Genomic DNA, 17,873 nt, shown 5'->3' on the forward strand with positions numbered 1-17,873 from the left:
GATGACAATTTGAATGCACAGAGATGTGCATTCATGTTTCAGCATGATAATGCATGGGCCCATGTCGCAAGGTTCTGTACACAGTTCCTGGAAGCTGAAAATATCCCAGTTCTTCCATGGCTTGCATACTCATCAGACATGTCACCCATTGAGCATGTTTGGGATGCTCTGGATCAACGTGTACGACAGCGTGTTCCAGTTCCCGCCAATATCCAGCAACTTTGCACAGCCATTGAAGAGGAGTCAGACAACATTCCACAGGCCACAATCAACAACCTGATCAACTCTATGTGAAGGAGATGTCGAGCTGCATGAGTGGTCACACCATATACTGACTAGTTTTCTGATCCACGCCCCTACTGTTTTTTTAAGGTATCTGTGACCAACAGATGCATATCTGTATTCATGTGAAATCCATAGATTAGGTTCTAATGAATGTATTTCAATTGACTGATTTCCTTATATGAACTGTAACTCAGTAGAATATTTGAAATTGTTGCATGTTTGTCACGACTTCCACTGAAGTCGGTCCCTCTCCTTTTTCGGGCGGCGTTCGGCGGTCGACGTCACTGGTCTTCTAGCCATCGCCGCTCCACCTTTCATTTTCCGTTTGTTTTGTCTTGTTTTCCTGCACACCTGGTTTACATCTCCTCATAATTACTGTGTATTTAGCCCTCTAATTCCCTCCATGTCTGTGTGGGGTATTGTTTATCGTCGAGGTTGGCACGCTTCCGGCTGGTATGCGCCGGGTTTTGTTTTGTACCCGTGCTTTGTGGCAGCCGGTACTTTGTACTTGGTTGTTGTACTTTGTGCTGCCTCACTTGTCCTTTGGGCATTTTGTTTTTGTGACGCGGTTGCGTCTGTTCTAATAATTGCCTCAGTAAAGTGCTTTGTCCACTCATCTCTGCTCTCCTGCGCCTGACTTCCATGCACCAGCTACACCCACTGTTTGACAATGTTGCGTTTATAATTTTGTTCAGTATATATTGAAAGCAGGTGCTTCCACACAGGTGTGGTTCCTGAGTTAATTAAGCAATTAACATCCCATCATGCTTAGGGTCATGTGTAAAAATGCTGGGCAGGCCATTATTTTGGCCTTTATTTAGGCTGCCATGACTATGCCCCCATAGGATGACAATGCCCCCATCCAAAGGTCATCAGTGGTCACAGAATTGTTTGAAAACGATGTAACCATATGACATGGCCGTCTCAGTCACCAGATTTTAACACAATTTAACACTTATGGGAGATTCTGGATCGGCACCAGAGACATCTTTTTCCACCACCATTAGCAAAACACCAAATTATGGAATTTGTCGTGGAAGAATGGTGTCGTGTCGCTCCAATAGAGTTCCAGACACTTGTAGAATCTATGTCAAGGTGCATTGAAGCTGTTCTGGTTCGTAGTGGCCCAATACCCTATTAAGACACTATGTTGGTGTTCCTTTTATTTTGGCAGTTACCTGTATGTTTCACTGAGATGACACTGGTCATAAGCCTTTACGACTGAGAACATGGCTGGCTACCTATGAATGATGCCATTTTAATTAAATGGATCTCTGAGAGAGGGAGTGAGGGAGTTCTGTTGTCTTGCTATATTACTTTCTCTTTCTCTCTTACACTCAAACCCACTCACTCTCTTTTTCTCTCTCTTTCACACTCAAACTCTATTTTTCAGTCTGTCTGCCTCTCTTCCCTCTCCCTTTAGGGTTTTTGTAGAGAGACTGACTAACTCCAGCACAGCTTTTCCACCCCTTCCAACTTTGTGGGCCTGTCTGCCCCTGACTCACTGATCTAGGACCAGCGGGAACCTGAACCTGTGTGCGTAGGCCCTCTCTAAAGAGGAAGTGTGTGGTGAAGCAGCAGGTGGCTGGGCGGGCTAATGGTAAACGGTGTAAAGGAGCAGTTATGCCAGCGCTCAGGTATGAGGGTGTGACGAGATCCTGGAGGGCCTACAGATTCACCTGTCCTCCCTGTCGTAGCCCCACCTGCTGGAACGAGGGGGAGGGAGGGAGGGAGAGAAGGAGGGGGAGAGAGAGAGAGAGAGAAAGGTGTGCCGTGGTAGCTCTTGCAGAACGAAGGTACAAGCTGAGAGCGCTGTGTAACTGCTTTACTGAGCTGCTCTGTGGGAAAATTGGATTGAATAAAGCAGGCTGGATCTCTTGGCATTGTTTTGGTTCTGTGGAATATCTCATGATATTTCATTGTAGCCTACTGCTCCCTTGGTATGTGATCCTTTTTAATACTTTGTGTGAATTTGCAGTTGAGATGCATCATGGCAGTGGTATTTCAAACAAGGTGGATGGATGTGAGCAATGAAATTGAATGTTATTGCTCAAATCCTGATAGTGGAATTTCAGACCGTGTGAGTGTTGAGGTGAATGTCATAGCTGCGCTCTGTAGGTGCTGCTGAGACCCAGGCTAGCTCAGGTATGCTGGCTGACATAACCCACACAAGCACACACACACACGCACACACACATACACACACACACACAGAGGTCAAAGCCACTGGGATGACTTACAGGGAGACCTATCTGAGGAGCAGCCAGAATGCCAGATTCCCCGAATGCACTGTGGCCAGCTCTGGCTACAGAATAAACTGTTTATCTGAAACAGTCAAGGAACTTACAATTTGAGCATCAGCAAATGGGGGGAGACGGGTGAGGAGGGAGTATGACGGGACCATCTGGAAGTCATTTTTCAGAGGGGAGGGTGATTAGTCCTTGTTGTGATACTGATTGTCTTACTCATACCGTCCTATCAAGAGTGTGATTGTGTGTCTACATTTGTTTTCACGTGAATGTACAGTACCAGTCAAAAGTTTGGACACTCCTACTCATTCAATGTTTTTTCTTTATTTTTACTATTTTCTACATTGTAGAATAATAGTGAAGACATCAAAGCTATGAAATAACACATTTGAAATCATGTAGTAACCAAAAAAGTGTTAAACAAATTAAAATATATTTGAGATTCTTCAAAATAGCCACCCTTTGTCTTGATGATAGCTTTGCACACTCTTGGCATTCTCTCAACCAGCTTCATGAGGTAGTCAATTGGAATGCTTTTCAATTAACAGGTGTGCCTTGATAAAAGTTAATTTGTGGAATTTCCTTCCTTCTTAATGTGTTTGAGCCAATCAGTTGTGTTGTGACAAGGTAGGGGTGGTATACAGAAGATAGCCCTTTTTGGTAAAAGACCAAGTCCATATTATGGCAAGAACATCTTAAATAAGCAAAGAGAAATGACAGTCCATCATTACTTTAAAACATGAAGGTCAGTCAATCCTGAAAATTTCATAGAACTTTGAAAGTTTATTCAAGTGCAGTCACAAAAACCATCAAACGCTATGATGAAACTGGCTCTCATGAGGGCCGCCACAGGAAAGGAAGGCCCAGAGTTACCTCTGCTACAGAGGATAAGTTCATTAGAGTTACCAGCCTCAGAAATTGCAGCCTAAAGAAATGCTTTACAGAGTTCAAGTAACAGACACATCTCAACATCAACTGTTCAGAGGAGACCTTCATGGTTGAATTGCTGCAAAGAAACCACTACTAAAGGACACCAATAAGAAGAAGAGACTTGCTTGGGCCAAGAAACATGAGCAATGGACATTAGATGGGTGGAAATTTGTCCTTTGGTCTGATGAGTCCAAATTTGAGATTTTTGGTTCCAACCGCTGTATCTTTGTGAGACGCAGAGTAGGTGAACGGATGATCACGGCATGTGTGGTTCCCACCGAGAAGCATGGAGGAGGAGGTGTGATGGTGTGGGGGTGCTTTGCTGGTAACACTGTCTGTGATTTATTTAGAGTTCAAGGCACACTTAACCATCATGGCTACCACAGCATTCTGCAGTGATACGCAATCCCATCTGGTTTGCGCTTAGTGGGACTATCATTTGTTTTTCAACGGGACAATGACCCAACACACATCCAGGCTGTGTAAGGGCTATTTAACCAAGAAGGAGAGTGATGGAGTGCTGCATCAGATGACCTGGCCTCCACAATCCCACAACCTCAACCCAATTGAGATGGTTTGTGGTGAGTTGAACTGCAGTGAAGGAAAAGCAGCCAACAAGTGGGGGCTCCTTCAAGACTGTTGGAAAAGCGTTCCAGGTGAAGCTGGTTGAGAGAATGCCAAGAGTGTGCAAAGCTGTCATCGAGGCAAAGGGTGGCTTCTATGAAGAATCTAAAATATATTTTGATTTGTTTAACACTTTTTTGGTTACTACATGATTCCATATGTGTTATTTCATAGTTTTGATGTTTTCACTATTATTCAACAGAAACAAACTTGAATGAGTTGGTGTGTCCAAACTTTTGACTGGTACTGTATGTGTTTTTGCAAGTGTATGTACTGTACGTGTCTTCGTGGGGGTGTGTGTTTTGAGAATCCAAATCTGGCTTTATCAGTTCTGATTGCTCTCGCTGTGTTAGAGGAAGGGCGGTGTGCGTGTCGGTGTGTGTGTGTGTGTGTGTGCGTGTATGTGTGTGTGTGTGTGTGCGTGTATGTGTGTGTGTGTGTGTGCGTGCATGTGCATGTGCGTGCGCTGTATGGCTACCGAGTCAGTCAAACATCAACAGAAATGGATTATACTTCCCCGGGATTTCACCCTCTTTCAAACGTCTGTTGACAGAGAGTGAAGAACATTTAATCTGACATTCTCTTTCAAAGTTGTTGTTCCAAACACTTGAACTCTTGTTTTAGCTGTAACTGCTTCTCTGTGGCTGAGTCTGCCGACTCCAAACTGGGTTTCACAATAACACCAATGTTCGGTAACGTCGCCAGGAAAGATTGTGTCCAGAAAATCACCTCTGGTTCACACAGAGATGGGAGTTGTCTTGTTTTGTCAAGAGCAGCTCAGCTCTCCATTCTCTCTCTGTTCTGATTGAACCCTGCACATCCTCACATCCTGTGTTTGATTCCAGCGAAAGGCCGACCCACACACACGCACACAGGTGCGTGTGCACACACACTGAAAACAAACACACACACACAAACACAACACTGAACACACACACCCCTACTTCCCATAACCTGCCAGACATTCACACAGCTGTATGGTGCACGGCTCACTCTGGCCATCGCTCTCTGCTCACGGCCGAACCAGAGGAGGAAAAGACTTCACTGAAAGTGTCCCCTATTTTACATTCCCAAAATCCCCGCCCCTCCTCTTCCCCTGTGCGGCTCCTGCAGCCGTGCATACCGGACCCCACCCCCATTGTTGAGGTTGGTTGGTTGAGAGTGGCTCTTCCTGTTGCAGAGTGGCTGGGGCTAAGCGACGTGGACCAGCGCATCTATGCGTTGGAGCACCTGGAGGAACTGGTGACGCTACAGGACCAGGAGGAGACCCCCACCGAACCCCCTGGAGACACCCATCTCGGTACCTGCCCCCCCCCAACAGCAGCAGCACCATGAGCAGCAGAGCCTAGTCAGAGCGGTGCCGGAGGAGCGCGGTGAGAGCAGCCACACAGGTAGGTGACCAGGGGGAGGGAGTCGGATAAGTCTAGGGGAGATATAGAAGGGAAAGGAAAGGGGGATACCTAGTCAGTTGTGCAACTGAATGCATTCAACTGAAATGTGTCTTCTGCATTTAGATTGCAGGGGTTATCAATTCACAGAGGTGGGGGGTAAAGGAAAAGTTAATGAGCAGATTTTAAACAAGCCAGTACAGTATGACTGAGTTTTGATTTCAAGCAACCTAACAATTCTGCCGGCACAGTAGTAGTTTTAACATTTATTGAATTTGATTGAATAGAAGTAGACGATTCTGAATGCCAATGTCATTTCATAATGTAGCATTAGTACAGAGTAGAGACTACTATGTGAAACGCCTGCTCGGGGTCCAGTGTGCTGCCTGCCTGCCTGTCAGATTCCCTGTTTTCTCTGTGTGGCAGGCAGGCAGCAACCTTTAAACAACCCATAAGTCACTGTGTCTCGCCATGTCAAAACAATTCCCTCTGTCATACCAGTGGATCCTCCATTTCTCTCCACATTTATTTTCAGTTGTGTGTTTTTGTTTTGTTTCTGTTCCATCCTCCATTTGTCCATTGTCCTTGTTGGTACTAGTTGGTTCTGAAGAGGGGGAGTCAGAAAGGAGAAGATTTGGGGGAAGAGCGGCAGGAAATAGCAGTCGAAGTATGTCGGGGAGAGTATACTACCATTGTGACATTCATTTTTTTTCTCTCTTTTCCTTCTTCGACTTGGAAGAGAGCCCCGCGTGCGGATGGCCCCAAAGCTGACTTTTTAATATATATTTATTTACCACAGATGTTTCGGAAAAAAGCTTCATCCTCCTTGAGAATGAGAAGAATATCAGAAAGCAATAGATGTAATAATTTCACCTTCTTCATTACTTTGTAGATGGTGCCTCTTTTTCTTTAACCACAATTTCTCTTTAATGGCATTCAAGGTTGTCAGTGGAAACCACTCCATAGAACCCAGTTTGAAATCCCACCCCAAAAACATTGAGGCAGTCAGTTTCAAAATAACTCCTTAATCTAGTGAAGCCCTTTAAGCGTAACACTTGCTTGTGGCTTTTTATTGGATGTAGTTAAAGCGTAAATTTACACTCTCCGGAAATGAGTGTGTTTGATTTAGACCTGCAGGCATGTTAGCTAATTCACAGCTAACATGCCCTGGGTGGTTTCTACTTTGACTTTGTATCTTTTTACTAAAACACATATGCCTTCCCCTACTGTATGATTGTCATATGTCTACCAATCACATGCCTAGCTTGGGATAAAAGAGTTTTGATTTTTGAATCAATCATTTTGCATTCTGCAAATTATCTGCTGGGTAATGATAAAAATAGTTGGGTGTGTAAAAATGGTCATGATTAATTTCGACAATAGTAGTGCACACAGCATGTTGACAGTAATAATCAGATGTTCTCTCCTGTCCTGCACAAAGGGAATGGGGTTACAGTATACACACCTGGGTGGTCCTAAACGCTCTGACTCTGGGATTTAGTACCATGTAATCGGTTGGTTTGGGTGACCATCAATTTGGCCTGACTATAAGTCAGTATTTCTGCTGACGATGGTGTCATATAGTCATATTTGTAGTTTGGCTCCAAAAAGCCTTAGAAACTGGCACTTGTAAGCACCAGATTTGGCCTTTAAAACTGATGATATACCCTCCAATGCTACCCAGTTGTCAAAATGTTAAGAGTTTTGGTTTGATATGCTTTTTTCTGGTTTGGTCTGAACTACCTCTTGAGTAGTTGCAGGGGGGTTCACTTCTTCTTTACGTTTCTCAGAGCATAGTGGTGGTTCAGTCCCGTTGTCATTGTTTTCATCTCCATTATGTGTTTCACCTTAACATCACTCATGTCTAGTGTTCAGTATGCTCAGCTATGACTCTCATGATGAGTGTTAGGGGTCGTTGGTAAAGGGCTTGTGTGTTCTCTGACTTTGTCTCCTCTATTCCCCCCCACATTTCTCCCTTCTTTTCCCCCTCTCCATCTCTCTCCACCCGCCTACCCTAACGCCTCTCTCCCCTATCACTTATCTCCCTGTTTTCACCCTCTCTTCAACCCCTCTCTTCAATCCTTTCTCGACTCATCCCCCTCCTCATCTCACCCACCCTCCTTCGTCCCACCCTACCCTCTCCCAGGGAACATCGATCGCGGGCGCAGCTCATCCTTCCATGAGGTGCGTGGTCTTCGGGAAACTGAAATGAGGCCGGTGGCCGACGAAACGTCAAGCAGCAGCAACAGCAGCAACAACACTGTCCTGCAGCGACTCCTACAGGAGCAGATGCGCTATGGTGAGGGACGCAACTACCAGCTGGCCATGCAGCAACATCAACAACAACAGCAGCAGCAGAGGCAGCAGCAGGAGGGAGGGGTGAGCGGGGGCTACCCGGGCCATGTTGGCCCCAATGATGAACGGCACGACTCTATGGTGCCCCACATCGCCCGGCAGGAGCCTCAGGGACAGGAGCTGCAGGCAGACAGTGGCGTGGAGAAGCTTGGCTCCCGCGGCGGGGGTAGTAGTGGAGGAGGAGGAATGAGTGGTGGTGGGGGAGGGAGTAGCCAGGGTCCCAACCCCGAGGACTTACCCACCTACGAGGAGGCCAAGGTGCAGTCGCAGTATTTCCGGGGCCACCCGCACCACCAGCAACATCAACAACACCAACAACAACAACAGTTGCCTCCGTCGGTGGGCGCTGCGTTTTACGTGACAGCTGCAACCAACAACGGCAAGGTGCGTACGGAGGGGCGTCCAACGGTGCAGCGGCTGAGCACCGGGGGCAAAGTGCATCAGGACGACGGACTCAAGGACCTGAAGCAAGGTCACGTACGTTCCCTCTCCGAGCGCCTCATGCAACTCTCGTTGGCCACCAGCGGGGTCAAGGCCCACGCCCCCATCACCAGTGCCCCCCTTTCCCCCCAGCTTCCCCCTCCAGGTCCCCCGGGGGATTACTACAAGCCCTCAGGCCAGCACCGGGGCCCCCCACCTGACTACCCCTTCAAGAACATGGGCTCCCCTTCCAAACAGCAGCCCCAGCATCAGGAGCAAGGAGGGCACTATTACCAGGAGCATCGGCCCAGGGACCAGGGCAGGAACGAGGTTCCACACGTCCGCTACCAGCCTCCACCAGAGTACGGCTCCTTCAGGTGAGTAAGATGAACACACTTCACTCCGTACTGACTCACTGTGTGTCTGACTGTCCGAGTGAACATCCTGTCTCTCTGAGCTGTATCACTGTTACTATAGTATCAAACTTTAATTTCATGTTGTTGATGTGGCTACCAGAACTTAGCTAAAGAAATCTGATCCCATTGTCTTGTTCAGTTGAATCACGCACACCTGACCCAGTTGAGAAACACACACACTCCCCCAACATGGCCCTAGAGAGACAGACTGCCCCTTGTCTGCTGGCTAAGGAATGTCTATTTACTGCATTTATTTGAAGTCTCTGTTGGTGTGCTGTCCAAAACTTCAACAATTCGTATACCTGCTGCGTCTTGAGTAGGATTGGATGGTATCCAGATTTACATACCTTCATACCGTGCCTGTGCAATCCTGGGATATACAGTATTTCTGGCAGTGCACACAAGGGGCAAACATTTTTTTCTAACGTAAAAACAGTTTGTATAAAACGTCAGTTACCAGAATGCTAAAGAAATGCTAACAAGTACTAAGGAATTCCCATAGCGAATGCTAGGTAAATGCTAACGAGCAAATGCAAACATTAACTACCAAGCTTACTGTATGCTTCCCAGTCTAAACAGTTTGCGCATATATTATTATAAAATTGTGACGTTTTTGTTTTGGTGTTCCGTTTTTTTTCCGTCTGTACAAACAAAAAAAAATCTTGAGGCAAGCCGAAGTTTGGTAGCTGAAGTCTACGGCCCTTCATCTGTTTTTGGTCAACAGTAGAGATTCTTCAATGAAGTGTTTTTTGTTATTCAACGATAGACAACTAGTTTTCATGCACATTTCTACTTGATATACTCCACCAAACATCTTAGTTAACATTAGCAAATTAGCAAAACCCAGCTGGAGAGAATTTATTTGGCAAATCTTACATAGTTAATTGAATAGTTATAAGATATATAGCTGGCAAAAATGTACTGTGATTTTCTTGTAACTTCGTCGCCTTACTTACAGTGTCTTCAGAAAGTATTCATACCCCTTATTCCACATGTTGCTGTGTTACAGCCTGAATTCAAAATGGTAAAAAAATATATATAATCATCCATCTACACACACAATACCCCATAATGACAAAGTGGAAACATGTTTTTAGAAATGTTTGCTAATTTATTTAAAATTAAATGCAGAAATATCTAATTTACAACTGTTTGTTATTACACTCCAAATTGCATTCAAGTGCATCCAATTTCCTTTAATCATTCTTGAGATATCACAATAACTTGAGTCCACCTGTGGCCAAGTCAATTGTTTGGACATGATTTAAAAAGAAACACACCTGTCTATATAAGGTCGCACAATTGACAGTGCATGTCAGAGCAGAAACTATACCATATAGAGAGAATTGTGATGAGAATTGAAACATGTTTTCACTTTGTCATTATTGTGTGTAGATTGGTAAGGCATTTTTTTCTATTGAATCCATTTTGAAATTAGACTAACACAACAAAATGTGGAATAAGTCAAGGGGTATGAATCCTTTCTGAAGACACTGTAAATTGCGCTGCAGGAGTGACTCACCTCACAAAGCGTCTGTTTTGCTCGTTGTGCTTTTTATGTAAATAAACACACGTGACTTGCTAAAACAGCTGTATGAGAAACTAGTACCAGTATGCATCATAATGAAAAATTACGCAATCTGCTTTATCTATTACTTAGTGCACAAGTTGACTGCAGGTATTTATTTAAAAAGTACAAATAATCACATTTATAAAACAAAAACTGTATTGACGTTATTGAAAAATCATACCAAGGGTATTTCGAAACACCCCGGGATACGGTATATACAGTATACCGCCCAACCCTAGTCTTGAGTATTTTTGGTCAAATTAACATGATTGAGACCTTCTCTTTAACATTCCTAGGGGTGATTTAGGCTTTTACCCTTGAACTCTGTGACTTTCAGTCATAAACGGGGTCATTGCCTACACACACAGTGCTGGAGGGCGACTTACCTGTCCTTCATATATCTGCCTGCCTGCCTGCCTGCCTGCCTGCCTGCCTGCCTGCCTGCCTGCCTGCCTGCCTGCCTGCCTGCCTGCCTACCTACCTGCCTATCTACCTACATGCCTATCTACCTACATGCCTGCCTCCCTATCTACCTGTCTGCCTACCGTCCTACATGCCTTTCTACCTATCTACCTGTCTACCTATCTACCTGTCTGCCTAACTACCTGTCTGCCTAACTACCTGTCTACCTGTCTACCTACCTGTCTACCCACCTGCCTGCCTCCCTACCGCCCTGTCTGCCTCCCTACTTGCCGGTCTGCATGCCTGCCTGCCTCTCTACCTGCCTACCTCCCTGCCTGCCTGCTTGCCTTCCTACTTGACTGCCAGGCTGTCTGTTGAGGTGAACAGGTTTATTGATTAGCTGGAAGGCTGAGGAGTAAGGCATGTCTCCAACGCCTGTTGGTTCACACACACACACACACACACACACACACACACACACACACACACACACACACACACACACACACACACACACACACACACACACACACACACAGAGCCAGAAACAGACACACACACACACACACACACACACAGAGCCAGAAACAGACACACACACACACACAGAGCCAGAAACAGACACACACACACACACACAGAGCCAGAAACAGACACACACACACACACAGAGCCAGAAACAGACACACACACACACACACAGAGCCAGAAACAGACACACACACACAGAGCCAGAAACAGACACAGAGCCAGAGCCAGTTGTCTGGATAGAAGGGATAGAGATCCTGTTCTGCCTGTTTTCCCTCCTGCTTGCTTATTCATTTACCTCAAAGTAAATCACTGGCAAACAGAGATGAGTACCGCATCATTTTTATCATCAGCTAAAACCTGTGGCGACATGATTGTTCACTCTCTGATGACGTCCCTTATAGACACAGGAATGTTTGCTTATTTCCAAAGTGGTTCACAATTGTTTTTTTGTCAGTTGGAAAAAAAACAGACTTGTTGGTGTATGGCAGGTGAATCACCATAGTAAACGGATAGTATCATTGTATATGTTTTGCCTGGTGATATGTTTTGTTGTATACTAAAACAAGCACTAAGATAGAAATGATTATACTATCTATGGACTGTTGGAGACCCACATAAAGTCATACGGTAAACCAACTGACATTCCTTTCTTAGTATTAACCTCTCTGATTGGCTGTCGTGTCCACAGATCCAATAAGGAGAGCTCGGTCCACTCCCAGAGATCTGTCCATCACCACAGCCCCACCTCCTCTGTCACCTCTGTGGGCTCTCTGTCCCGAGCCCAGTCCTCCACCCTCAATAGTCTCCTCAGTGCCTCTCACCCATCCCACACACCCCCCCACCCCCAAGGGGATCCCTACGCCTCCACGGGCCCACGCAGCCCCCAGGGCCCTGGATCACACCAGGGAGACCTGTACTGCCCTGGGGCCATTCACCCTCCACTTCAGAGGGGCCACGGCTTCCCACACGACCCCTACGGCTCCACCTCCAGGATGCACCACCAGCAGCAGCAGCACCACCAATTTCAACAACAGCAACAACAACACCAGCAGCAGCAGCAACAACAACAACAACAACAACAGCAGCAGCAGCAGCAGCAGCAACAACAACAACTCCAGCACCAACAGTACCACTCCCAGTCATCCCAGGGCCACCCTCCCCAGCACTACCCCAACCCCCAGGGGGACCCCTTCGCCATGATGGCACGCGCCCAGCAGATGGTGGACATGCTGTCAGAAGAGAACAGGCTGCTCAAGCAGGAGATGGCGGTGTGCTCTGATAAGGTCAACAAGCTGCAGAAGGTAAAAGGGGGCCAAAGGTTGATCGTTTACACATTTAAAATGCTAGGCAGGGTCACCAGGGTTGTGTAGGTTACTTTCTATATATAATCTGTTACAGTTACTAGTTACCTGTCCACAATTGTAATCAGTAACATAGCTTTTGGGTTACCCGAACTCTGTAATGTAATCTGAATACTTTCAGTTACTTTTAGACTATTTTCACCTTAAGATGCACAGGTTAGTAGCTGGCACAGCCACAAAGTCATAAAACCTGATTTAAAAAATGATTACCAATTGAACAACATCAACATCTAAGTCAATGTTAGAGTTTACATAGCTGGCCATAAATGGATGTTGCATTTTACTTGATGTGTTGTTTATGTAGGCTTCTTCTAACCCATTGCTTTCTACTTCAGATAATTATACGATTAGGCTATATCAATTAATTTAATACCCCTTGATCTTCAAGAATAGGACTTGGAAATATAGATTAGCCAAATTGTTATACCTGAGCATAACCCCAAAACTAAGGACTAATTAGCCTAGGATTGTGTTGTCATGGAGGACTGATTGAAGCTCATTGCTTGTAGTTGAAAGATAAATGCTGCTCTCAGAATGTCATGCTTTGAGCACTACTGAAAAGTGCTATTTAGATGTGAAAAACTATACTAAACAAAAATATAAACAACATGTAAAGTGTTTCATGAGCTGAAATAAAAGATCCCAGAAATGTTCCATATGCACAAAAAGCTTATTTCGGTCAAATTTTGTGCATACATGTTTACATCCCTGTTAGTGAGCATTTCTCCTTTGTCAAGATAATCCATCCACCTGACGTGTGGAATATAAATCAGTTGATTAAACAGCATGATCATTACACAGGTGCACAATAAAAGACCACTCTAAAATGTGCTGTTTTGTCACACAACACAATGCCACAGATGTCTCGAGTTTTGAGGGAGCATGCAATCGACATGCTGACTGCAGGAATATCCACCAGAGCTGAATGTTAATTTCTCTACCATAAGCCGCCTCCAACGTCGTTTTAGAGAATTTGGCATTACGTCCAACCGGCCTCACAACCGAAGACCACGTGTAACCACACCAGCCCAGAACCTCCACTTCCGGGTTCTTCACCTGCAGGACCGTTTGAGACCAGCCACCCGGACAGCTGATGAAACTGACTATTTCTCTGTAATTAAATCCCATTTGTGGGGGAAAACTAATTCTGATTGGCTGAGCCTGGCTCCCAGGTGGGTATGCCTTTGCCCTCCCAGGCCCACCCATGGCTGTGCCCCTGCCCATGTGAAATCTAGGGCATAATGAATTTATTTAAATTGACTGATTTCCTTATATGAACTGTAATGCATGTTGCGTTTATATTTTTGTTCAGTATAGATGGTAATTTTCGATGATGAAAATAAGTCTCAATCGTATTTTTTTTTGTATTAAACTCGTTTTGACAGTATGGAGCACAATAACACAGTGGAGTTTAGAAGGGAGGAACTCAAACTTTTATTCCATAGGCTGGGATCTGCTCTATGAGGCTGTTGCAAGAGCGCATTTTCACTGGCTGTCCACTGGGGCGTATTCGTTAGGCTGATTCTGTTCCAAAACGTATCTTAAATGGAAGCAAACGGAACAAAACGGGGACGGATCTACCTGAATTTGTCCAATAAAAACTCTGGTTTTGCTCTGTTAGCTTCTAATTGATTCTTAAACGGTTTCCATAATGAATACACCCCTGGTCGCAAAAACAATGATTGATAGGCATCTTAAACATCTTCAATTCAACATTAGGCTATTGGGTAAAAATACACATATACATTTGTGAACAGCCATCCACAACAACCACAATCCGTAAGGCGCAAATAGGGCTACTGCGGTCATGACATTTGGTCAGCCGGTTATTGTCTTGTAAATGCATGCCAGTCTCACAGTAATTGACCACAGTAGTGTAAAGTGCTTATGTAAAAATACTTGAAAGTATTACGAAAGTAATTTTGGGGGGTATCTGTACTTTACTTTACTATTTATATTTTTGACTACTTTTACTTTTACTTCACTACATTCCTGAGGATAATTATGTACTTTTTTCTCCATACATTTTCCCTGACACCCAAACGGTCTCGTTACAATTTGAATGCTTAGCACAACAGGAAAAAAGTCTAATTCACACACTTATCAAGAGAACATACCCGGTCATACCTACTGCCTCTGATCTGGAGGACTCACTAAACACATTCTTCCTTTGTAAATTATGTATGAGTGTTGGAGCGGCCCCTGGCTATCCGTAAATCAAAAAAAAACAAGGAGTTGAAATTATTTATACTTTTACTTTTGATACTTAAGTATATTTTAGCAATTATATTTCATTTAGATATTTAAGTACCATAATTTCCGGACTATTGAGCGCACCTGAATATAAGCCGCACCCACTGGATTTAATTTATTTTTTATTTTGAACATAAATAAGCCGCACATGTCTATAAGCCGCAGGTGCCTACCGGTACATTGAAACAAATTAACTTTACACAGGCTTTAACGAAACACGGCTTGTAACAAAAATAAATAGGCTTTAACGAAACACGGCTTGTAACAAAAATAAATAGGCTTTAACGAAACATGGCTTGTAACAAAAAATAAAAAAATTAGCAGTAAGCTTTAGTTGTCTTTTTGCACTGAGTCAATTCCTCACACTGCTGTTTCCAACGTCTTATCATCGACTCATTAAGACCAAGCTCCCGTGCAGCAGCTCTATTTCCTTTTCCAACAGCCAGATCAATTGCCTTCAACTTGAAAGCTGCATCATATGGATTTCTCCGTGTCTTTGCCATGATGAGGGTGACAAAATGACTACCGTAATCAGAATGATGGGAAGTTTGAGAGCGCTCGATTTCATCTAAACAGTAAACAAAAAAGTTGTTTGACCTTAACCCGTTCGGCAATTTCATTGGTCTAATGAAAGCTTCATGCCGCCAAAAAACTGAGCACGTCACAGAATGTGTTTTTTGGGAGAAAAAACATTTGAAAGCGGGAAAAATCCATATATTAAGCCGCGAGGTTCAAAGCGTGGGAAAAAAGTTGCGGCTTATAGTCCGGAAATTACGGTATATTTAAAACCAAATACTTTTAGACTTTTACTGAGTGACTGACTTCCACTTTTACTTAAATCATTTTCTATTAAGTTACCTTTACTTTTATTCAAGTATGAAAATTGGGTACTTTTTCCACCACTGATTGATGGTTAATTAACATAAACACGTTTAGCATCTCCAGGCCTCCGCATTCAAGCTACTGAAACATGCCTTTGGAACATCTACATTGAGAAAAGTCTAATAAATCCATTTAATATACACCATCACAATCAATCCATTATTTCTTTTAGGCAGGTCTAGAGAAACATTATGATATAAAGAAAATGTATTTCAGAAGAACAGAATATGATTCGGCCTACTGCATGTTATCTGTGTATGCACCATGCCATAGGCTGTAGGCTAGTTCATTTCGCAGACAAGATATGCTTATAAGTCCCGTGCCATTATTTTATACGAAAAATATAATTTAACTTCGTTGAATAAAATATATATTTTCCCATTCCGGAGTCAGTGCTCATATGAAGTAGATATGAGTGTAAAAGTGATATTTTGAAACAGGTCCTATACGCTATACGAGTTTGAGTTATTTGGCAACTTTAGTTGTGAATGATGCAAACCTAAGAATGTCTTAGAAATCAAAACATATACAGTTGAAGTCGGAAGTTTAAAATCACTTAGGTTGGAGTCATTAAAACTAGTTTTTCAACCACTCCACAAATGTCTTGTTAACAAACTATACATCTACTAACATCTACTTTGTGCATGACACAAGTCATTTTTCCAACAATTGTTTACAGACAGATTATTTCACTTAAAATTCACTGTATCACAATTCCAGTGGGTCAGAAGTTTACATACACTAAGTTGACTGTGCCTTTAAACAGCTTGGAAAATTTCAGAAAATTATGTCATGGCTTTAGAAGCTTCTAATAGGTTAATTGACATCATTTGAGTCAATTGGAGGTATAGCTGTGGATGTATTTCAAGGCCTACCTTCAAACTCAGTGCCTCTTTGCTTGACATCATGGGAAAATCTAAAGAAATCAGCCAAGACCTCAGAAAAAAAATTGTAGACCTCCACAAGTCTGGTTCATACTTGGGAGCAATTTCCAAACGCCTGAAGGTACCACGTTCATCTGTACAAACAATAGTACGCAAGTATAAACACCATGGGACCACCCAGCCGTCATACCATTCAGGCAGGAGACGCGTTCTGTCTCCTAGAAATGAACGTACTTTCGTGCGAAAAGTGCAAATCAATCCCAGAACAACAGCAAAGGACCTTGTGAAGACGCTGGAGGAAACCGGTACAAAAGTATATATATCCACAGTAAACGAGTCCTATATCGACGAACCTGAAAGGTCGCTCAGCAAGGAAGAAGCCACTGCTCCTAAACCTCCATAAAAAAACAGACTACGGTTTGCAACTGCACATGGGGACAAAGATCATACTTTTTGGAGAAATGTCCTCAGGTCTGATGAAACAAAAATAGAACTGTTTGGCCATAATGACCATTGTTATGTTTGGAGGAAAAAGGGGAAGCTTGCAAGGCGAAGAACACCATCCCAACCGTGAAGCACGGGGGTGGCAGCATCATGTTGTGGGGGTGCTTTGCTACAGGAGGGACTAGTGCACTTCACAAAATAGATGGCATCATGAGGCAGGACAATTATGTGGATATATCGAAGCAACATCTCAAGACATCAGTCAGGAAGTTAAAGCTTGGTCGCAAATGGGTCTTCCAAATGGACAATGACCCCAAGCATACTTCCAAAGTGGTGGCAAAATAGCTTAAGGACAACAAAGTCAAGGTATTGGAGTGGCCATCACAAAGCCCTGACCTCAATCCCATAGAACATTTGTAGGCATAACTGAAAAAGCATGTGCGAGCAAGGAGGCGTACAAACCTGACTCGGTTACACCAGCTCTGTCAGGACGAATGGGCCAGAATTCACCCAACTTATTGTGGGAAGCTTGTGGAAGGCTACCCGGTAAAGTTTGACCCAAGTTAAACAATTTAAAGGCAATGCTACCAAATACTAATTGAGTGTATGTAAACTTCTGACCCACTGGGAATGTGATGAAAGAAATAAAAGCTGAAATAAATCATTCTCTCTACTATTATTCTGACATTTCACATTCTTAAAATAAAGTGGTGATCCTAACTGACCTAAGACAGGGAATATTTACAAGGATTAAATGTCAGGAATTGTGAAAAACTGAGTTTAAATGTATTTGACTATGGTGTATGTAAACTTCCAACTTCAACTGTAACTGTAGGGCTGCATCTTGCATTTGCATTGATGTTAGAGGGACAATAGAGT

The 17,873-nt window shown here is 43.8% G+C and overlaps 1 protein-coding gene across 6 annotated transcripts in view; it reads left to right on the top strand.

Annotated features, from left to right (window-relative positions):
* The window catches only part of LOC106603473 (angiomotin), a 45,952-nt gene that overhangs the window by 13,116 nt on the left and 14,963 nt on the right, over positions 1-17,873 (top strand). The window contains exons 1-6 of one of the 6 annotated variants that reach the window (XM_014197211.2): positions 2,043-2,225; positions 5,269-5,479; positions 6,075-6,143; positions 6,276-6,336; positions 7,623-8,628; positions 11,859-12,471. In XM_014197211.2, coding sequence (XP_014052686.2) covers positions 6,276-6,336; positions 7,623-8,628; positions 11,859-12,471 — 1,680 coding nt within the window. In that variant the 5' untranslated portion in view covers positions 2,043-2,225; positions 5,269-5,479; positions 6,075-6,143. Of the gene's footprint in view, positions 1-2,042; positions 2,226-5,268; positions 5,480-6,074; positions 6,144-6,275; positions 6,337-7,622; positions 8,629-11,858; positions 12,472-17,873 lie in introns of those variants that run through there. The other 5 variants (XM_014197209.2, XM_014197210.2, XM_014197215.2 and 2 more) reach the window with 5 other exon arrangements.

The sequence above is a fragment of the Salmo salar genome, chromosome ssa04 (genome assembly GCF_905237065.1).
Source record: "Salmo salar chromosome ssa04, Ssal_v3.1, whole genome shotgun sequence".
NCBI classification, from domain to species: Eukaryota; Metazoa; Chordata; class Actinopteri; order Salmoniformes; family Salmonidae; genus Salmo; species Salmo salar.